The sequence below is a fragment of the Callorhinchus milii genome, unplaced genomic scaffold, assembly GCF_018977255.1.
Source record: "Callorhinchus milii isolate IMCB2004 unplaced genomic scaffold, IMCB_Cmil_1.0 Scaffold10, whole genome shotgun sequence".
NCBI lineage: Eukaryota > Metazoa > Chordata > Chondrichthyes > Chimaeriformes > Callorhinchidae > Callorhinchus > Callorhinchus milii.
This window is the reverse complement of record NW_024704751.1, coordinates 2,795,392-2,818,847: the sequence shown is the minus strand read 5'-3', so window position 1 is coordinate 2,818,847 and position 23,456 is coordinate 2,795,392. Positions and strand designations below refer to the sequence as shown.

The window sequence follows — 23,456 nt, the reverse complement described above, 5'->3', positions numbered from 1 at the left end:
GTGTAGCACGAACGAAGCTCATTTGACATCTACATTTATGCCTTTCAGTCAGACCACTGACAGATAATGATACAATAATCCTTGCATTTGATATAGCGCCTTATCGCGTCTTTGAGGCGTCTCAAAGCGTTTCACAGAATATACTGTAGAGTGGAGTGACTCTATTTTATGGGCGGCAGCCAATTGCGCCCAGCAGTGTCCCACAAACAGTCGTGGATTGAGTGACCACATTTTTGGGAAAGGGGATTATTACCCCCGAAAAGCTAATCCGCCAATAGACTAACAACCAGATTCGAACAGTGCTAGGTGAACAGAGTCGTGTGGAGTAAGGAAACTTGCCAAAGCTTTCACCCCTGCCCTGCCAGGGAATTAACCCTGGGTCCTCTCGCTTGCGAGGCGAGTGCACTAACCACTACGTTGCGGGACTCCACATCTACTTGAACAAGGGTGTAAAATCTCCAGGATATCCATCACCCATCCGCCTCCACGGTTCAGTCCCTGTCTCCTTCACCACAGACAGTATTCTTGGTAACAGCTGCACAGAGAGAGGCCATTGTCTGCCTGTTGCTTGCACCTTATCCCTGTATCCTCCAATACTGCTCTCAAAGCAGATAGTTATCCAGCCTTTCTTTGAATGTGCAAATTGACTCAGCATCACACTCTTTTGTTGCGAGCCTGTTCCACATATTCAATTACCGAGCAGCCTATTTAGACCTGAGCCAGTCCTCTCCCTCTCACCCCCCTCCGTCCCGTCCCCCTGCAGCTTCTTATTTAGATTAACGCTTAAGCTCTTTTGAATAAATATTAGCAGCATGACATGTTCTTTACCTGTGAGAGGAGCCCTGATGGGAAGACTTATTTGAAAAGACTTCTAATGCAGAATGTGGTCACTTGTGTCGTCTAGAGATAGTGCTTTTTTATAGTTTGTGTTGGTGGTGGGTGGTGGGGGGGCTGGGGGCGGGAGTGCATCGATAAGCAGCCGCTTACATTCTGCTATGTGACCCCATATTTATTAAGATGCGAGAGGACACAACGATGAATGTTTTGCCTGAAGAGTCTTCGGTTACAGCCGACGGATCCTTTGTCTGTCCAGAATGGGTCGCAGTTGATATACTTTGGACGATCTTGTGTAGAAATGTTATGAAGCTAAACAAAAGGAGTTTTTTTTTATGTGGGTGTGTGTGTGTGTGTGTCCGGAGGTTGAATACAAAGGTGGAATTGTAATGTTTAATCCTCTCTGAAATCAGATCACTCCTGCGTCGCCCGTCATGGGACTTGGTGCAGGTTAAGCCAGTGTTCGGGAAAGTAACCTCAGCTCTTACTGAAAGAACTGTTGAACACGCCAGCCTTGAGATCTCAGGCCATGCCAGCTCTGGGCTCCCCATCAAAGGGCCCAACTCCCATCTTGGCTTAGCCTACAAGGCAGCTTGGTGCTGTGATGGGGGGGTCGGGCGGAAGGGTGGGTGTTCTGGAAGGATGAGATTGGATAGGCCTCCTTCACCCAACTGATCATTTCACCCACAAAAACATAGTCAATTCACTTTACAGTATATTCTGTGAAGCGCTTTGAGACGTCTCGAAGACGTGATAAGGCGCTATATCAAATGCAAGGATTATTTATTATTATGAAGACTATTTTGGCTTAAAAGCGTGGCTTAATTAAAGCTTTTGTTTTTGCTCTGGGAGGGCGAGATCCCAGTGTCCTGGACAATAATCCCTCCAGATAAAAACAGTTGTTCATCTCATGGTTGTTTGTGGGACGTTGCTGTTCGCAATTGGGCTGCCCAATAGCTGCCCGAGCGGAGAACAACAACAACAATTTGCATTTATTTAGTGCCTTTTACGTCGAGAGGACTTCCTAAGTTGCTGGGTAGTGAAGGGTTTGTACTCTTGGGTCTGTATTAAGGATCGGCCACTTGGTTTGGTTTGTCCGACTCAATCACACACTTCCCTATGTTCAGGTACTCACTGCCACAATGTCCTGTGGCTTGGGGAACAGAACTGAGCTCTGCTCGACTGTATGGGCACTGGGAAAGGCTAGTCTGAAACTGCTGTAGAACATAGTCACTCAGTCAACTGAAAAGGGTATATATAATAATTAGGAGCTTTTCACAGGATTTACCATGGAGTGTTGCGATTGTGTATTTTGTGGATAAAAACGTGGCAGCCCAATTGCACACAGCAATGTCCCACAAACAGCCATGAGACGATCGACTTCTTGATTTTATCTGGAGGGATTATTGGCCAGGACACTGGGAGACGTGGGCTGACCACAGACTGATGGCTACAGTGCACAGTGCCCTCAACGATCAAAAGAGGTTGCTGGTTGGCAAGCGAGCCCACAGGGGAGACGAATGAAGAGAAAGCCACCCTCTGTTGACTAATTTTGGATCAATCACCTCGCTTCTATTTATTTATTGATATTTCAGGGAGGTTCAAAGATTACAGACTCTCATTATCAGGCGGCTGGGCTATAATACTCTTTGTAGTTACAACTGGTTATTCATCATCCCCCTGGGCAGGAAGTACTTTAAATATCATTTACAACTGAGGTGAGTCAGAACTCACAGAACGGGGTCTGGTTTTGCTTTTGGCAAATCTTTTGTAAGCAACCCGCAAACCCCATTTCGGAAATGTCTTTTTTTCTTTTCATGTATTTGTTTGTGATCGACCTCAGTCCCTTCCCCCTCAGCGGCTGAACTGCCCTAAACAACAACAACATGTGTTAATATAGCGCCTCCTTGCGTTTATAGAGCGTTTAAATGATGGCACTGACTGACTGAATGACTGACTGACTGACTGTCTGACTGTCTGTCTGTCTGTCTGTCTGTCTGTCTGTCTGTCTGTCTGTCTGTCTGTCTGTCTGTCTGTCTGTCTGTCTGTCTGTCTGTCTGTCTGTCTGTCTGTCTGTCTGCCTGCCTGCCTGCCTGCCTGCCTGCCTGCCTGCCTGCCTGCCTGCCTGTCTGTCTGTCTGTCTGTCTGTCTGTCTGTCTGTCTGTCTGTCTGTCTGTCTGTCCAGTGAAAGGAAATCTCAGCGGATGTCCCGTTGGTCTCGGCACATGCCGGTGATAGAAGACTCGGCACACAGTCCAACCAGCGTGGTGACACTTTCTCCTAAAACCTTCTAGGAAGTGCACCTAAAGCGTTGTGGGAAGAATATCCTACAAGTCAACTGCATCTTCCCACCCAAGCCCTTTTCTGCCCTGAATGCCCGGGTCGTTCCAACCTGAGATGCTCCCCTTGATGGCTCGGTGGGTGCAGCCCGGTGTAGACTCAGCCAGGGCCACAGTACAACAGCAACTTGCATTTATATAACGCCTTTCACTCACTAGAATCCCAGAGCCCTTCACAGTGGCGGAGTCTGACAACGAGCCAAAGGGAGAGGAAGGTGACCGTAAGCACAATTAAAAAGGAAGGTCTTTAGGCGTGATTTGAGGGGGGGCAAGGCGGAGGGATTGAGGGACAGATCTCCAGAGGGGCAGTTCAGTGAGTTTTGGTTGAGGTACAGGAGGCAACCAGCACCGCTGGAACTGATGGCCATGCTCTTATCACCGCCTTTAGGAGAGCCAAGGGGAAAGGGAAGGAACTGAAGCCAAGAGGATCACACAGTCAAGCACCGTACTCATCAGACACCAGAGAATCTGCCAAGGGTGTTTTACACAAATTGTATTTTGGTTTTCAGGAGTGTGAAGTCTTGCTGCTTTTCTTAGCAATTCTCACAGTGTTTGGGCTGTTCACACCGTCTCACTAATAATACAACCCCACTCGGAGAGTGTGACACTTTTTTCCTTCGCTGCCTGTGAAGAAAATCTATTTTCTTTATAATAAGGAAGGGTAAAATTACTTCGATTTTACACAAGCCGGAAATGTCCAGCAAAGCACATGAACGGTGAGATTAGCGCTGAGGTGTCTTAGCCATTGTTTTTTAATGGGATGGCTAGGAAGTTGGGTGGGGGCCCTCTCTCTGCTCCTGTGGTTCAGTTTGCTGTTTTTGGGACTGAGCCACAGCAGGAAGCTCCCAGGTTTGATTCCCCTAATTTCCACAGTTAGCTACTCTCACTCTTGGCTGTATATTGGATAGGTTAAAGCCCATTGTTTCTTGAGCCTTCCTTGTGGTTGTCTGAAGATTTAACTACATTTCGTACTGAAGTAGAGGGAGATGCACTTGACTCTCACTTCCCTGTGACTTTAATCTGTGGTTAGCTGCCTGTTATTGACCCTTAAGAGTCGATGCGAAAGCTTCAGTGAAATGTAACATTAAGTGATTGACGTGCTCTAGTCTGTCCATCGCTCATCGATGCTACAGTGCAAGAATAGGCTCCATTGGGTTCAGCTGAAGGACTAGAGACCTTTCGAGGTCAATTTACATTCCCCCACGGTGGAATAAGATGGAAAATTGACTTCAAAGAGCCTGGTGTTTCTAAGCAGGATATCAAGTCAATGAAATTTAAAAAAGACAGTTTGCACCTGTGTAATAGTGTTTCACGTCTGAGCTTCTCACTCTCCGATGAGGACATCTCGGTTTCTTTCCCATGTAATTCACACAATTCAGAGCAATAATTCTCCAGGGAACTCTGCCCGTCGCTGCATTGAGATATCCTGGAATTAGACTTTGTCACTGGACTCTTAAGTACTCTTATTTGGGATGTGTAGCGATGAGACGTCTTTTGGATTCCCGAGGCCTCTGGTTTGACCCTGACGTATGCTTCCTTGGACAGTGTATCACTGGAAGCTCTGAAAATACCCGTATCTTTTGAGGTTGACGAGCCTTAACATGGCTTCAAAGGAGATCGCAGTGTAGATGGAGAGGCCTAATTGCCTTATTACTCATGCAATCTGATTATAATAATCTTTGCATTTGGTACAGCACCTTATCAAGGTCTCAAGATGTTTTGACGTTCTTCACAGGATATACTATAAAGTGTAGTGACTGCGCGTTTTACAGTCAGATGCAACTTGATGATTTCTGGGGTGATATTCATGAATAATATTCATGATATTCTGAATGATAATAATAACAATAATAATCTTTGCATTTGATACAGCGCCTTATCACGTCTTCGAGACGTCTCAAAACGCTTCACAGAATATACTGTAAAGTGAATTGACTACATATTTTGTGGGCGAAATGCGGCAGCCAATTTGATCCTTTCACAACGCACCCAACCTGCTCTTGCTGTGCATCTTTCATTATCTCTGCACAGCCTCGCTCTGCCGGCAACCTGGGCCTCTCTGTGTGTCTGTCTGTCTGTCTGACACACCGGGCAGCGCTCTCCCAGGACCTCTGTCACTCATCTTCACCGATTGTTTCAGAGATTTTCTTTTGCCAGGCAGGCACGAAGGTGTTTGTTTCTAATTTACACTCTCGGATGTAGCTTTCGCATATATATAACCCTTTCTGCAGGGCCTTGGGACGTCCTCCCAACTTGAAAGGCGCAAAACAAATGTAATTTTGTATTGTATTGATTGTGGAAAAATGCTGCTGTTCCACTGTTTCAGCCTCGAGTTGAAAATAAAGGGGGTGGGGTGGAGATCAGGCGTCTCTCAAAACCGTAATCACAGTCGCGCTGTTTGTAGTGCGTTGCCCTTGCTGTGTCTGGAGTATTTCTCCTGCTTGTCTCCACGTTTCCTGGCTAACATAGAAACAGGAGGAGGCCATTCAGCCCCTCAAGTCTGTTCCACCATTCTACAAGATCATGGCTGATCTGTACCTCAATTCCAATTACCCGCCCTTGCCCCCGTATCCCTTAATACCCTGACCTAACAAACATCTATCCATCTCAGGCTTGAGAATGTGAATGGATCCAGCCATAATCCACGGCCTTTGTTAGAAGCAGACATTAACATAAGACAACTAATAAAGGCCCTGTTAAAGCCTGGCACTGACCACATCCCCAGTTGAGTTGCTGGAATAAACGCTGCCTTGTCACTTTCCTCTTCACTGAATGGCAGAAACAGCAGATAGCCTGAGGGGCATCACCAGGGTTCACTGGATCAGGTTCACCTGGAGGATAGTTTATGACGGAGCAAAGAACGAAAGTATTTTTTTTACAGGGCTTATGATTGTTGCCGCACTGCATTTCACAGTGACTTCTGTCAAGTGTAGTGGCCCTTGTTCTTGTGGGTGAACCAGGCAGCTATCTGGGGGACGGTTGGTCAGGACACTGGGGAAAGTGTCCTTCTCTTCTCGAATATCCCTCGGAATCTTTAATATCCACCCGAACAGGGACCTCTTTTTAACGTATCGTCTGAAGGACAGCTCCTCCCAACAGTGCAGCACTGCACTGGAGCGGCAAATAGACGATACGAGTTCCAAAACCCGACATGGGGGTTTGAACCCTTTCAGACTCTATGAGGCGAGAGTGGTAGCGACTGACTCAGACTGGCACACCCACAAACTCTCCCTCCCCTCCCCCCCCACTGCCAACCCCTGACCGCCATCATCTGGAGAGGAGTCCAGTTCGCTGAATTAAAGTCATACAGTTATTGGTGCCAATTGCACACTCCTCGGACGTTTACCATAATTTCGGTGAATACAAGGTTGTTGTTTTGTGAGGCAGCAGCACAGCCACAACAGTCGGGTTAGTGTGAGATTTGACAAGGCAACAGAGTGGGAACGATCAACCTATATTGACCGGCTGCCCGGGAGCTGCTCAGCACACTGCACTTCCTTATCGGGAAAGGGATGTTTCTAAAGGTCCATTATCGAAGCCAGGGCAAGGAAGTGGTGACAGCTCCAGAGAGACAAACCCGTGAGAAAGCAGACTGGTGTAACAGTAAGGGCTGTGTCTCCCACAGTCAGTCAGCCTCCCTGGTTTTAGTTTACAGTCTCTCTCTTACAGTGTTGATGGAACCTCAGGAACAACACACATTATCTTTGCTTTATGGTAACTGAAGAGCATTGAAGCACACTGTTCTGTTCTGGTGACCTTTTCTTCTCTTTCCTCCAAATTCACACAGCGGTGAGAAGTGCAAGCAGGCGGCAGGGATGGGGGGGGACGGAAAGAGGGGAAGTCAGAGAACCAAACCGTTCTCATGCTGATACCTGATCCTTGCCGTGGACCAGTGAGGCTTGTTGAAACTTCCACCGGATCGTAACCCACTAGGTCCCGAAATCCTAGAACTCCCTCCCTCAATCCCTCCGCCTTGCCCTCTCACTCCCTTCCCGCTTTCAAATCTCGCCTAAAGTCCTTCCTTTTTGATTGCGCTCACGGTCCGCCACTGTCAAGCGCCCCGAGACGCTACCCCGCACGAAGGACGCTACATAAATGCAAGTTGTTGTTGTAGACCGGGTTGCCTTCACGTTTTAAGAGTTTGTAAAGCTCTCGAGTCAGAAGGTTGTGGGTTCAAACCCCACGTCAGGACTTTGAACGCCTATAATCTAGGCTGACGCTAGTGTAGCGTTGGGGGCAGTGCTGCATTGTCGGAGGTGCCGTCCTGACGGTAAACCCAGGTCTCGTCAGCCTGTTCGGGTGGATGTTAAAGATCCCGCGCGGGAGTACTCAAAAAAGGAGGGGAGTTTCTCCGACAATCCCCCAGATAAAAATGGGCACTCACTATTGTGGGATATTGTTAGTGCGCATTTGCCTACAAAATGCACAGTCAATACACTTCACACTAAAATCCTGTGAAGTGTTTTGAGATGTCCTTCTGATATGAAAGATGCTGTATCAAATGTAAGTATTATTGTTAAGTGATAGATCGCAGAGCTGGGCTACGGGAAATGGATGTTACGTGGTGCCTCTTGAATCTTCGCAGGTTAGGTTCAGCACGAGAGAGAGATATGAAGTGAAGCTGTCTAGACCAACAGTCTTAAGGCCAGAAGAGCTTTTCTACTGCACAGCACAGCTGTGTCACTCCCCAACCCCCACCAGCTTGGAACGTGATTGCCAATTTGTGCCAAATTAATATCCATCTCGTGGCCCAAATGCATTTCACAAGAGCTGGTAGAGGGAGAGGAGTCTTTGATTTGAAGCAAGTGACAAGCCAGCTTTGCAGGAATCTCTCTATCGGCCATCTACTGTCAATCGCTGATCAGTTTTCATGAGTTAAGGGGAGCTGGCCTGCCCGGTTAGGATACTCGGGCCAATTTCAATTTGATTCGTCGGCAAAAGGATCGAAATGAAATGTTAATCAGACCCTCGAAACTGCGGGAATTCATGAGGGAGAAAATCGGCTTCATTGCTGCACAGCTCTCTGCGTGGACAGTTCAAAAGAAAATGGTCCTTGACGCTTTGTAATTGCAAGTGTCTTGGTGGCTGAGTGGTGCAGACTGGTTATATGAGTTAGCCAGTTCACGAAGTAGTGAGTGAGATTCATTGTCTGTCTGTCGTTCCTTTCCTGTCTGTCTTTCCTCTGTCTCTATTCCTTGAAATCACTGCTTATCTCTCTGTCCCTTTCCATCTCTCTCCTCTGAGTCAAAAGGTTGTGGGTTCAAGCCCCACCTTGTGACTCTGTTCTCATAGTCTTAAGCTGGTGCTCCCTCCAGTACAATACTATGGTGGGGGTGGGGGGGAGATGCCCTCATTGTTGGGAGGCCTCGTTCTTCTGATGAGACGTTAACCCGAGGTGCCCCACCCCACCCATTAGGTATAATTGCGTTTGCCTTCCGGGAACAGGAAATGAACCTGGCATCTTCAATGAAATTGTAATCCGGCAAAGAAACACAGGCGACGTGACCTGATTTTACTGGATTCCCAGAGACCTCACATCACTTGCAAAAGGTTAATTAAAATCGTTTAATGCAATTAATTGTAAATTGGTCAGGTCGCCTCGCCCCCACCCCCCCCCAACCCCCGCTTATTATTGAGTGTGCGCTCAACAAGGACAGGTGTGCACACAGACAAATGCTCACTCTTGCACCTAGCTTTGATGTCTATAGCCCACTGTTGCACTGCTCAGCACTGCTGCCCACAAATCCGTTGGGACGAGCTGTGAAAATCTTCATTCGCTTATTGAAGACGACCGGAGTTATTTGGCAAAAAGCAAGAATTTTTTTTTCATTTTGGGGGCAGAGTAAGACATCTGAATGCTGGGGAATGCTTTTCATGTTTATTTCTCATCGTGACTGAGTCGAATAATATTATTAATTATTAATAATAATTGATATTAATAATATAATAATAATAATCTTTGCATTTGATATAGTGCCTTTCAACAGCAACAACTTGCACTTATATAGCGCCCTCCACGCAGGGTAATGTCTCAGAGCACTTTAATGCCAGGAGGATAACTCAAAGCATTTCACGGGTTCACTGTAAAGTGTAGGGACTGTATTTTTGTAAAGGAACTTCTGGCACAGGGTCAGAAGCAAAGTAAAGCTGCTGTTTCAGCGATGCCTGTTACACCCAGCCTCCTCTGGTTTTGCAGGCGGGTGTTTTGCCACGAGACACAGGACTGAACAGGAGGTTGACACAGCAGCTACCATCTGGGTTGAACCTGCGAGTATTGTATATTTATGTACTGTATCTAAATTAAGGTCTGTTTGTCTTTCAGATAGAAGATGCCATGCTAATGTTTGATAAGACAACCAACAGGCATAGAGGTAAGTGTGAAGCTCCAGTATAAACTCAATGACGGAGAAAATACAGTACTACATTTCACATAACCTAAATGATGGGAGAGAGAAGGGGTGGGGGGGGGAAGTTAATATGTATTGCAAGCTCTGAAAGAGACCCAGGGTCTCTGTTATGACACTGAGGTGTTCTCTGTTGGTTCTCCCAATGAATTCACCAGAACATTATGTATTGGTGACCCTCTGAAATGAAGGTCATTGCACAGTGTGTAGCTTTACTGGCTCAATACTCGGAACAGCAAGCTTCCGGTCTATTACTTGTATAAAATGGAGGCCCTGTTATGAACAAGTAACACACAGATGACCACGTCTAGATCGCTAGGTTTTGCAGGGTAGGAGATCTGAATCCTGGAGGAACATTTTTCCTGTTTGTTGCTCTCTCTGGCTGAGTAGAACACGTGAGCTCTAGTTGCTAGTTAGGGAGGTTCCTCAGGTTAGATCGCTTGGTATAGAGAGCTGGGTCTAGATCTTAACCTAGCAAATGTTAGACAAAAAAGACCAAGGTCCAATTGGTATGCCTTCCACCATCCTGGCAATCGCACAAAAGTGGCAAGTCCTGATCTATGCATACACTGTATCCTCAAATATTATTTTCTGGAAGAAATCTAATCCTAGGGAGGCAGTGAATGCAGAAAATGTCATTTGGTTCCAGAACAAATCAGAGAAATTTCCGCTAGAAAATAATATCTTGCGATATAGTATATAGTTTGGGACACAACATGTCAAACGACTGCCAGGATGGTGGAAAGCGAACTCGATGGACCTTGGTCTTCTTTCGCCTTAGCAAATTCTTATGTTCTTATTTGCATTCGAAAGAATCAAAAACATTGTCCTTCCACCATCTTCCTAGGGAACCTGTTAATAGAATTACCCTTTGCTCACTGAAATAGTTAGTTCGAACCATCACCATGGAGCACAGGAGATATGTCCTTCCCCTTCGAAGGTGGGAGGGGGGTTTCAGTGCTGGGGCTATGAAAGTGGGGTGGACCTGGGTTAGCCAGGACTCAGCAGATTAGGTCAGGGATGTGTGGATTCAGTCTTGCACGTTATACAGACGGTCGGCAGCAGTTTGTGACCGGCGCAGGGAGCATTCAATGTATTAATTATCTTCAAAGTGTTTGATGGATTCTGGCTTTTGAGTGCTCTATTATTGTGTGTATGTGTGTGCGTGTGTGTGTGAGTGTGAAAAAAAAGAAAGCATTTTCATTGAAACTGTTCTTCAAAGGGGGAGCTCCCGGTCTCTGTTTTGACATCCTCACTTTGCTCTTTGGATTTGAGACTAATTATGCCTTGCCGCTCGCAACAGCTTAAAATTTGTTATAAAATGTTTTTTTTTGCTGGATGTTTCATGAAACAAAACGCTGAGTATAATCCACACAGCGGAGTCGAGCAGCTTAAAAAATAACACAGGAATCGAGTGTCAGCATCGTGACACTGATATCTGTTTAATCGGCACACTAAGTGGAGTGACATAGACGCTGGTGGGGGGAAGAGGGTATTATTGGGGGGCAACATGGTCACAGCGTGATGCATCCCCCCCCTCCCCGAGCACAGCTTTGTGGCCAGCGCATGAGGTGTTTGGGCGCCTGTTAATTAGCTTAAGAGGCAATAAGCCTGTGGGTAAATGTGTCACAACTTCCAGCGATGGCGATTTTAAACCGAGAAACAGAAGTGGCGCATTGTTAGAATGTAATCTTCCTTAGTTAAAACAAAGGCTTTTGGCGACAAATCTTTTGGCGTGGAGTCCTGCAGCTTTTAATAATAATAATAATAATAATAATAATCCTTGCATTTGATATAGCGCTTTTCAAGTCTTCTCGACGTCTCAAAGTGCTTCACAGAATATGCTGGAAAGTGAATTGACTATATATTTGTGGGCGAAGCTTAGTGATTAGAGAGCTCGCCTCGCAAGTGAGAGGAACCAGGTTGGATTCCCGGCCTGGGCGAAACGTTTCCTTACTCCACACCCCCGGTAGAAACCCGCTTGTTAGTCGATTGGGGGGGGGGGTAATAATTCCTTCAAAATAAAATTAATTTGGTCACTCAATCCACGATTGTTTGTGGGACACTCCTTTGTGCATTTGGCTGCCATGTTTCGCCCACAAAACATACAGTCAATTCACTTTACAGTATATTCTGTGAATCGCTTTGAGACGTCTCGACAACGTGATTAGGTGCTCCATTAAATGCAAGGATTAATATTTTATATTTATTAAATCAGCTGGTAATTGCACCTGACGGAACAGCTATTGCCTGACCCAACGGTGAATGAATTTGCCGTTCCACAAATGTTGGGAGAGAGGTTTCTTTCTGAAGGCAGGGGGTGGGCGGGAGTGTTTGGAATCTTATTTGCTTGAGGTAAGAGTCTCAAATGGATTATTGTTAATAATAAAATAATAATTATAAATAATGATTAACTGCCTGAGAGGGCGGTAGAAACCGATTCAGTAACAACTTTTAAAAGGGAATTGGATAATAATAATATAATAATAATCCTTGCATTTGATATAGCGCTTTTCACGTCGGGAGGACGTCCCAAAGCGCTTCACAGAACACACTGTAAAGTGAATTGACTATATTTGTGGACGAACGCGGCAGCCAATTGCGCACAGCAATGTCCCACAAACAGTCGTAGATTGAAAATGACCAATTTGTTATTGTTTTGTTTTGGAGGGATTATTATTAGGCTCTGTGTGGAGTAAGGAAACTTGCCCAAGGTTTCGCCCTCTGCCTGGAATTGAACTCAGGTGTCTCACTTGCAAAGCGAGTGCTCTAACCACTGAGCTACAGGACTCCACATATTTACTTGAAGAGGAAAACTTTGCTAGGGTATGGGGTAAGAGCGGGGGAGTGGGACTGATTGGTAGCTCTTCTAAAGAGCTTCTGGGGAGCTTTTTATTTTAAGCTTCCCACAGAGCCATGTGGGCTTTAGTTTGCTGGGTTCTCCATCATTGAGTGCACTTCAGTGGGAAGTGTCTCCAGTGTCCCCAGTCTGCCCGGCAATGATATTACGCTCCAAGGAGACCCCAGTTTACCTCTTACACCCCCACAAGGAGAATTTGGGTCACTCAATCCATGACTGTTTATGGGACGCTGCTGTACGCAGTTGGCTGCCGCGTTTCGCCCACAAAATACACAGTCAATTCACTTTGCAGCATATTCTTGTGAAGCACTTTAAGACGTCTCAACGACGTGATAAGGCTCTATATCAAATGCAAGAATTATTAGTATTAATATGGAGGGAGGGGGGAGGACAAGTATTTTTCTATTGCTTAAAAAAAAAGTCCTGCGAGGCGGTAGTTTTAAATTTTGCCGCAGAATCCCAAGAGATTGGCTGCTTATGAGCTCCAAACGGAGACACAGCGGTGTCTACCGGCAGCGAGTGACAGAAGCGTACGGGGGTAACTGACAAAGACAGACCCCACCTTGGCTGCCGTCACTGAAACAATCAAAATGCAGATGAGCCTTTTTTTCCCCCTGCAATTTAAATATTAATGTTTATTTTTAGATGGGAGGCAAAGGGAAAGAAATGAGACAAAATCGTTTTAATATCTGTCTGGTGTAAATGCTTCTCCCTCTCTCTCTCTTTCGCTAAATACAGTGACAGGTTGTAATCGGTTCTTACAAACGAAAATGTAGTTTTGTGGCTTTTTTTTTAAGTATTAAATTACAAATTAAACAGCGAGTCCCAGTGACTGGAAGCTGTTCCTGTCAAATTGCGTGTTTGCGGAAGACGTCCGTTTGCTTTTGTTTAGAGTTTTTTTTTGGAATGCATTGCCACTAAATTTAGACTCAAAGGAAGACTATCATTTGCTCAAAGGAAGACTATCATTTGGAGTGTGATGCGTTCTTCAAAATAGAACATGTGCCTTTTAACATAAACCCTTGTGACAGGTCCTGAGGATTATTTATGAAACCCGCAGATATTAAACAGTGGGGCGGCCCCGGGAAGATTTCAGTTCTCAGCTATTTCAACTATCATTCTCGGGGAATAATAATAATAATAACATTAATCTTTGCATTTGATATAGCACTTTATCAAGTGGTTGAGAAGCTTTGCAGAATATACTGTAAACTGAATTGAAGATGTTTTGTAGGCAAAACGTGGGCAAAACGGGCTTTCAGTCCACCTGCCCCCACTCTCTAGCGCTCCATCCTGGAGTACCTCTAACTCGTTCCCCCACCTCTTCCAAGGTATCTGACACGGGGACAAGACAGTGGACTGGTACCTGACTGGGTTGGGGTAATGATGGCTCTTTTGACGTTGGGCAAAAACTGGCTAGAGAGCTGCCACCTCGTGTGCCATTATCCTTGGTATCCCACGGTGTGCGTGATATTGTGACTGAGTGCCTGGGTGTGCGATGTGCAGTCACTTAACCAAGATACATAGGGAATGCATTTCATGGGGGACATTTTCTTGTGGAGTCCTGTAGCATAGTAATAATGCACGCCCACCTCGTAAGCAAGAGGACCCAGGTTCGATTTCTGGACGGGGCGAAACCTTAGTACTCCCCTGTTTAAGCGCTCTGAGACGCCGTCCGGCGTGGAGGATGCTATATAAATCTAAGTTGTTGTTGTTTACCCTGCGGTAAGTAGGAACCCAGTTATAAGTCGATTGGCGGATCACTTTCTGGGAGTAGTAATAATTCTCTCCCCGCCCCCCGAAAAAAGTCATTCTGGCCACTCAATCCATGACTGTTTGCGGGACATTACTATGCGCAATTGGCTGCTGCATTTCGCCCCTAAAATAAACAGATAATCCACTTCACAATATATGCTGTGAAGCATTTGGAGACATCTCAATGACGTGATAAAGCGACATATCAAACACAAGGATTATTAATAATATTATTTTGCATGTTTCTGTTAAGAAAGTGAATTTATCCATCGCGAAGCCCAGAGATCCATGCCACACCCCGAAGGATATTATGCTTTATTGTGCAACATAGAGCCTTATCAAGTCCTATGGAAAAATGCATGGAAATGACTGGTGACCCTTGATATCGACTGCACATACTTTCTGTATGGCAAACACTGCGGCTGTCTGCGGATAGGATAGCATGGAATAGTTTTCCTCTTTAAAAAAAGGGGGAAAAACAAACTTTATTGACACAAGAGAATTATTTAAATGCCCTTTTTGAACGCTCACAAGTGCTGTTTACAGAACACCCAGCTGTCAGCCAGGCGGCAGATAATGTACAGTGGCTCTTTAGAGAGACCGAGCTTTAAAGGGGTCAGTGCACCATTAAGTATCATGTTGAAAAGTCAATCCTTTACAAGGAATCTTTTTTTTAATCTATTTATGGGAAGGGGGTGTGAGGGAGCAGGGTTAATGGATTATTAGTATTTACAACACAGAAGGATGCAAGCTGTCTGAGACAGCCTTCCATTCTGTCCACTTCCTGCCCTCGCCCCACACAACTTAATATTACTCTGGCTGAGATATTTGTCTAATTGTGTGTCAGCCCGGCTCAGCCGGTGGCTCTCTGACCTCACGAGTCAGAAGATTGTGGGATCAAATCAAATCTCACCTTGGGACTTTTAATCCACCATCCTGGCCGACACTTCAGTGATGTGTTCGGGGGGATGTTATGTTGTCAGAGGTGCCGTCCTTCAGATGAGACAACAATAATAAATCACATTTGTGTAGTGGGGTCTTGTAGCTCAGTGGTTAGAGCACTTGCCTCGCAAGCGAGAGACCTGGCTTCGAAACCCGGGCAGGGCGAAACGGTGGGCAAGTTTCCTTACTCTACACGCCTAGTAGTAAGTAGGAACCCGGTTATTAGTCAATTGGCGGATTGCTTTTCCGGGGGTAATAATTTCTCAGTGCTGTAACCATTGAGCTACAAGAATCCATGGGGATCAGAGGAGCAGTCAGCCCAGAACATATCTGTCCTTCCGACCGGAGACCCGGGCTGTCCGCGCCAACACCCCCCCCCCCCAATACAGGGCATTGTGGAGGCCAAAAGAAACGGGCATCGGAGAAAGAAATAAAACAGTCTATCTCGACTGACAGAGCCAGGACAGTAACCTGTGCCTCAGCTGCCTCGCTCTGTGCACCCATTTGGTTTATTGGGACTTTAATTAACCGAGTGGATACATCACCCAGTGGAGCAATCTTGAGAGGAGCGTACATACATGATTATATCATTGGTATCTCCCCCGGCCTGTCAGTCAAGCCAGCCATGCAGTCAGTGCAAGCACGGCCCAGTCGAAAGAGAGTCACTTCACCTCTGTCAAATCAGACTGTGGCAAAGTACAACAACAATTTGCATTTTTGTAGCGCTTTTCACACTGGACAGCGTCTCGCAGCGCTTAAGTACTCGCTCTCAAGTGCATGGAATTCTCAGTTCGGTTTGGAAACTCTTAAGCACAGTGATGGGTTTCCACGTGTGTCAGACAGACACCCGGCTCACCAAACACAAGTCCCAGCAGTCGCAGGGCACTGAGGTTAAAGGGGGAGCGCATACAATTGAATTGCTTCTTAATGTTAAAAGAGAGCAGGGTCGCTCACCCTCGCTCACCCGTCTCTCTCGCTCACTCTCTCCTGTAGCTGCTCGACTATGTTTCTGGACTCATGGTCTGAGCAGGACGTCTCTCTGTAACCAACTAGAGGACCCGGTGGATCACAAGTGCCACGGAGGGCTAGGGGTAGGGGGGGTGGAGACCGGCTAGGGGGAGCGGGCCATGTTTGGCTGGGACGGGAGGGGGCGGCGGGCAGCGCCTGGGGTGAGCGACTCTTCACCGTGTGCGGAAACGCCTCGTGATCAATAATAAATCAGTGGCAAGAACCAGCTACGTAGCAGGTCATGTGGCAGAGAGGCAGTGACGTATTGGGCTGATGTATTGTTTCCCATCGCATGACATTGAGTGATTTCCCCTCCCGAGCTTCCCACTCTCGAGCGAGTGGGGGAGAGGGACTTCTCACTTCTTGCCCCTTTTCTTTCAATGGTAACTCGGCGAAAGAGCCCGACTGCTTCTCTAACGCAAGACCTTCCCCAACGTGAATAAGCACTGCTCTTTGGACGGTTGCCACACGGCTCCAGGAGATTTACAGTAAATGGGTCACACGGCAGCAAAACAAAGTGTGGAGAGCGGCAACGTACACAGTCATACAGAGAGAGAGAGAGAGGGAGGGAGGGATGAAAAGACTGCTGTTCATGGGAAGGGACTCATGCCCAGTCTGCCTGCCACCATGTAGAACCAGGCTGATGCTCAGGACTAGGCTCTGGCTCAGCCTCGGGATTGGGTTTGGGGGTCAGGCTCGGGTTCGGGTGCAAACCCTTAACTGTCCAGCGCCGTGGGACGTCCTTCCGATGTGAATGGCACTATATAAATGTCATTTTGTTGTTGTTGGACTGAGCCTTGTTACTTGATTATTATCACCTGGTTATTAGATTATTGGTTGATGATTTTGGCCCAACAATCGTGGTCAGTGGGGCAGGGGGGTCGCTGTCGGGAGTGTGGGGGCGCAGGCAGGAGTAAAGGGGGTCATTGTCGGGAAGGGGGTGGAATGCTGCAGTTCCAGTAATAGATTGCTGACAGTTCTGGGAATTGAAACCTCAGTACTCCCCCACTCAACTCCCTCTCTCCCTTCCTCCCCCCCCCCCCCCCCCCCACACACACACACACACAGATTCCTCTTCTCTGATTTTCACTTTTTTATATTATCTCGCTATCTTTGTCATTTAAAACCGTGATGGAAAAACCTTTCGTTGAACAGACCTGAGGGAGAGATGATAATCATCCCTGCATTTGATACAGCGCCTTATCACACCGTCAAGACATCTCGCACTGCTTCGCAGGATTTTCTTTCACTGTAGATGTTCAGTGACTTGTGTATTGCGTAGGCCAACACGGCAGCCAGGTTGCGCACGGCAAAGTCCCACAAACAGCCATGGAGTAAGTGAACGATCAGTTTTGCCCAGGGAGGATTGTTGGCCAGGACACGAGGAGCAACTTCCTTCTTAGTGTTTGAGATGATCCCTACTATCACCCCAGAGACAGGCACTGCTCTCTCCCCGTATATAGAATCATAGAATTATACCTCGCAGAAGGAGGCCATTCAGCCCATCGTGTCCGCACTGGCCCTTTGAAAGAGCTGTCCAATTTAATCCCACTCCCCCGCGCTCGCCCCATAACCCTGCAAATTTGTCCACCCCAAATATCTATCTACTTCTATCTTGAAAGTTATCGAACCAGCTTCCACCAGCCTTTAAGTCAGTGCATTCCAGGTCATACATGTCTCAGTGGAACTCGGTGTGGTTCAGCTCCCTCCACACAGCTTGAGACGGACCGTGCTAACAGCTGCTAAACTCTCGCAATAGGAAGAGCCTCTAACCCTCGCTCCGAGCAGCTACCGTCATCGCTGGTTCACCCTCTCCTCTCGCTGTGTGTGTCGTTGGACGAAACACAGCATGTCCCGGGGCTCCATCTGGGTATGTCGGAGGAACGTAGATACGTAATGAGTTGGGACAGTCGTCTGTCACCAGTCACTTTTCCTTTGGACATTCAATCAAAATGCAAATAGCGCAGGGAACGAGGGAGTGATATCATTGTAATAATAGTGAGGAGATAAGAACAGTGACACAGCAGAGGTGTTGGATTGAGCCGGGCTCACTTTAATTACCCTGACAATACCACGCTCCCCAAACCAGATGATTTAATGATAGTTTCTGCGGGAACCTTTTTGCCAGAGTTTTTTGTTCTCTCTCAGAAGAGAGGAATTATCACCTCCGTCATTTCTGTATATTTAAAAAAAATTGGTAATAAACTTGTTCTAATACGAATAACCCATTATCAGAGTCATTTGAAAAATGGTTATTAATGTGTCACGGCATCAAAAAAAAGCATTGAGTTTGTCAGATCGTGAGCAGAATTGACAGTGCAAAGGATCTTATTTGCTTCTTGATTTTCTTTGCGAAGTTACTGATACTCTTATCCATCTGTCTCTTTGTTTATCTCTTCTCTCTTTGGCTCTCTCTCTCTCCATCCTTCCATCTATCCATCCATACATCTTCTCGTTTCTCATGCCTCTCGCTCTCTGTCTCTGACTCTCTGTCTCTTGCTCTCTGTATCTCTCTGTGGCTCTCTCTCTGTCTCTCTGGTATCTCTATCTCCCTCTTTCTTTTGACCCTCAATGTGTGTATGTGTGTGTGTGTCTCTCTCTCCCCTCCTCCTCTCTCCAGTCCCTCTCACTGACCCGGGATGTTGGCCTGAGGGCTGTGGCTCAGGGAAGGAACCATTAGACGCCATGGACTGAGACTGCAGCCTCAATATGGCTCCCTCGGTAAATATCCTGCCCGGTGGGAGCTGCTTTGATCCCTGGCCTGGACTCACTTCGCTGATATCAGCTGGAGGCAGCGATGGGAGCACTACAATTGAAAGTGGTTCACAGGATTTTACTGTGAAGTGCAGTGACTGTGTATTCCCTAGGCAAAGTGAGCCATGGCGATGTCCCACAAACAGTGGGAATGAAGTGAATGACGTGAATATCCTGATGGGGGTAGATGGGTATCGGATGATGACAGGTGAACCTGCCGTTGCCCTTAAGTCAATGGGATGTCTCAACGTAAAAGCTTTGAGATGTCCTCCCAGCATAAAAGGCAAACGGTGCTGTACCTGGGGAGGGGGAGTTGTTGACCGGGACAAGCCTCCAGTATGAAGGGGAAGGGGTTTGGATAGCTCTGGGGGTGGGGGGGTGCGCGATTATCACAGACAGGGCCAACCGGAGGTGACAAATGTGTGTTGCCACCAGCCACAGTCCCCCTCGACAGTCTGAACAGGTCTCGCTTCTCCTACTCCAGCAGATCTGACTTTTCCGTTTTCCCTTTGTCTCCGAGGGAGGGAGTGTGGGCGGGAGGATGAGCGAGTGAACGAGCGGCCCTTGCTCTTGCTCCCCGCCAGCCTGTCACATCTCCCTCCACACACCCGGAGCCGAGACTGGTAATTAATAGGCTTGAAGTTATTTCCATGGTGTCAGTGTTTCTGTCAGGATGATAAGTGATGATTTCCACTGGCTTCGGGCACCAAGGGACCCTTCCGTCTTGTTATCTTGTCTGACAGGGGCTCGGTGCAGAGCTGGGTCAAGCTCGTGTGGGTGACGGAACCCAGGCAGCTTTGCTTAAAGCTCACTGAGATGCTGCGGCAGTGATGTGCACAAGGAGTGAGGGCTGATTCCACAAGAGTGACATGTATAGAGAGTGAGTGATGCTGTCCTTTGAGTGGTACCTTAAAACCTGTTCAGGTGAATGTTACAGATCCCCAGAGCCACAACTCAAAGAGAAGGGCGTCCTGGCCAACAATCCCCCCTCCCAGATAAAATCGATCATTTACTTTCATGGCTGTTTGTGGGACATTAATAACAATAATATAATCCTTGCATTACTGTGTGCAATTGGCTGCTGTGTTTCGCCCACAAAATACACAGTCAATTCATTTTTACAGTGAAGCACTTTGAGACGTCTTGAAGACGTGATAAGGTTTTGAATCAAATGCAAGGATTATTATTATTTTTCTTATTGTATCTGACATAGTGCATCGTTGATTGAGACGTCTCAAAGCGCAGTGTGCTGTGCGTTGCTGTGCGCCAAAATACACAGTCATTACACCTCGCAATAAATCCAGTGAAGCGCTTCGAGGCGTCTTGCCGATGTGAAAGGAGCTGTATCAAATGGGAGGCTTATTATTTTTCATACATACATGTTAAGAGGAAATAGGTTTCCCTTTAAGATTCTTCCTTTTCCTACCTGCTCATTGATCTCATCATCTCCCTGCACCCACCCTTCCCTGATTCTTAAACCGCAGAAAGGAAACCAAATTACCCAGTGGGTGCTTTTTGAATTTTGTTTCATAAGGCGAGGAATTGAGTGGCAGAGCCAAGGTTAATGGGAATAAATTTCCCAGAGGGCCACTTCTGGCTGGCTTGCATCTGGGGAGTGGAAGCAATCTGAAAAGGTAATAGCTAATCTCGCTGGTCAATATATGTTTAAAGATAAAGAGTAACAGTTTACAAAAATTCTAAATCAAAAATAACCTCTGCGCTTTGGTTAATGACGTAATTATTGCGCTTCCAAAATCCTTTGTGGAAGTTAATGAACCGCAAGCTATCAAATGGCTTCCCCCTCCCCCCTCAGAATAAGCTGCTGTTTTCCCACATGTCGATGGCCTGTTGTGAATTTTTTTTTGGTGCGGAAACTCATCACCCTGCTTAAGAGTATCCAAACCAAGCCGAGAATTCTATGCATCCCACCTACACATGGAAATACCAGAGATATTTCTTGGAATGGTATGCGCACTCTCTCCCTGGATGGATCAACTAAGTCTGGAAAGTATTACGCGCAGGTTGGCAAGAGCCAAGGCTTGGGGACCCCAGAGTGTGCGTTGGGGTAACTGTTGGAGTCTAACCAGCTAAAACCACACAGCTTGCCAGTGATAGAGCTGTCTGGCACGCTTTCCCGCTGCTTGCCTAGCTAGGACCACCCTACCCGCTAGGGCTTTGGTTTGCAGTGTTAGCGGGAGCTGAATGGGAGGGTTCCCGGCCTCCAGTCAAGTGTTCGCCTAAAATAAATAGTCACTACACTTTATACTAAATCCTGTGAGGTGCTTTGGGATGTTTCAACGATGTATTGCAAGGATCATTATTATTCATAATAAGAATTTCAAGCTTTTGGTCTTTGAGTTGAACCCCTGACAGATTGAGAGTCTATGACCCTCAGAAGGACACTTGAGCAGGATTTCTGGCTGGATGAGAGGGGGATTTGTCAGGATGCGGAGATCATATACAATGCCTTCTAACAGGACATTGAATAAATATAAATACTTATATCGGCAGAATGTCTCAAAGCGCTTCACAGGCAATTGCTTTTATGTTTATCCTGGTGTCTGACTCTTTCAGAAACCCACCTTCATGCTTAAGAGCATCCAAACCCCATGGGGAGTTCCACCTACACAAGCCACTGTGTATTCATAGGCGAATACAGCAGCCAATTTACGCACAGAGATTGTGTGTATGTGTGTATGTGGGAGGGGTGGAAACAAGGACATTAAACATGTTTCTCCGCAAAGAAGACTTCCAAACAGATTACAAATGATGCAGAGAGTTAGCAGTTGCCCAAGAGCTTCCAACCATTGCACAGCCCTGGGAGCAGGTCTAGAATAATAATAATAATCTTTACATTTGATATAGCGTCTTATCGCATTGTTGAGTGCGAATTCCATTCTAACAATCTTGTCTCTGGGATTTCCATGTTTAGGGTGGGGTGCACAGAATTCTCTGCTTGGTTTGGCTACTCTTACGCTTGGTGGTTGATTTCCATGTGTGTCAGACACCCAAAAAAATCACGTCAATGAGACGTCTGTCTCAAAGCGCTTCACAGAGTGTATTGTCAAGTGAATTCAGAATGTATTGTAAAGTGAATTGCCTGTATTTTGCGGCAGCCAATTGCTCGTAGCAATGAATTTAAGGTGAAATTGGGACGGAACCTCACTGCGGAACAGGTACCTGTGTGGGAACTAATGGTGGCGTGTAGGGCTGAGAGGCAGGCAGCACCGACCGGCTTACAGCTAACACACAAATCGAGAGTTACATGAAGCAGCGCTAATGAGAGCACTTGTTAGCTGCTGATCTTAAGAGAGGTTCACAGAAAGGGGGCAAGCTCGCGAAGAGAGGGCTGCCTTTTTTTTTTGGAATCAAAACAACATCGAGTTTGTTCTGTCAGGTGACGCATCGCCTGCGCCACACACGAGCGAGCTCTTTCGTCTGTGCGTGTTTGAGACACCCTTGGTCTCCGCAGTTGGAGAAGCGTGCACTTTATGTTTCGTTTGATGGTGAGATTCCAACGAAGGGAACGCTCATCAGTATTGCTTGTTTTACAGCGCGGCTTTCCTCGTGGGCATTGACCGTCCCGCTTCCTGGTGCTTTGAGACTGCCCCCCCCGCCCCCCACCCTCGCCCTGAAAAGGCGCTAATTCAAATGCAAGGAATATTATCATTATTATCAGAGTGTTCCTTAATTGAGCCCCAACGTCCTGACCTCCAACCACCTTTCCATGGTAACCTGGGCTGGTGGTCCTGTCTACCCTCTTGACACGAGCTCTGGGAACATGATGCTCAGTGACTGAAGGGAGCATGGTCTCCATGGCCCCGAGTACACCTCTTGTGTTACAAGTGAGGGCCCATTATTCACAGCTGTCTGCCTCCTAACTGCAGTAAATTGTCCTGCTCTCGGGTTTAATTTGCAAGGAGTAGTGCAGCACCTATTCATTCAAAGCATAGCAAACACCTAATGATTGACTGCCATAGTCTTCAGACTTCTCCAGGGGGGAAGAAACTCCCCCTCCTCCCCTCCAATCCACTCCCCTCTCGGCTGGGGTTGACTATTTGTTGCGGTGCAGTTCCGGGAGTGCTGGCTTTTTTCCCCCACCTCACCCAAGAGAAGAGGAATGCTCCATGGAGCAGCTCGGACAGTGTAGCATTGAGCGTGGGTGATATCACAACCAACCCAGGCCTGTCCTGTCTCCACCTCATGTGTCCCCCACCGCCATACACATGCAAATACACTTAACACTAAGCTGGTGTGTGCGAGTAGGGGGTATTGGATAGCAATGGAACGATAGAACAATACAGCTGTTCAGCCCAACTAGTCCGTGCTGGTGTTTAGACTTCACACAAGCCCCCTCCCCACCTAAATTCTTTCCTACACCCCTCTATTCCCTTCTCTCTCATGTGCGCATCGAGTTTCCTCTTAAATACATTGATGCTCTTTGCTTCAGTCACGGTTTGCTTCCTCCAGCAAGTTCCACGTTCTCACCTTTCAATGTCCACCTTACTGAATCCTTTCACAACCTTAAAATTCCTCTATCAGGTCCCCTCTGAACTGTTC

General features: G+C 46.8%; 1 protein-coding gene across 8 annotated transcripts in view; it reads left to right on the top strand.

The window, feature by feature from the left end:
* The window catches only part of msi2b (musashi RNA-binding protein 2b), a 217,566-nt gene that overhangs the window by 97,009 nt on the left and 97,101 nt on the right, over window positions 1–23,456 (top strand). For all 8 annotated transcript variants that reach the window (XM_042338451.1, XM_042338447.1, XM_042338450.1 and 5 more), the window contains exon 7: window positions 9,496–9,544. In XM_042338451.1, the coding sequence (XP_042194385.1) occupies window positions 9,496–9,544 (49 nt within the window). The remainder of the gene's footprint in view (window positions 1–9,495; window positions 9,545–23,456) is intronic.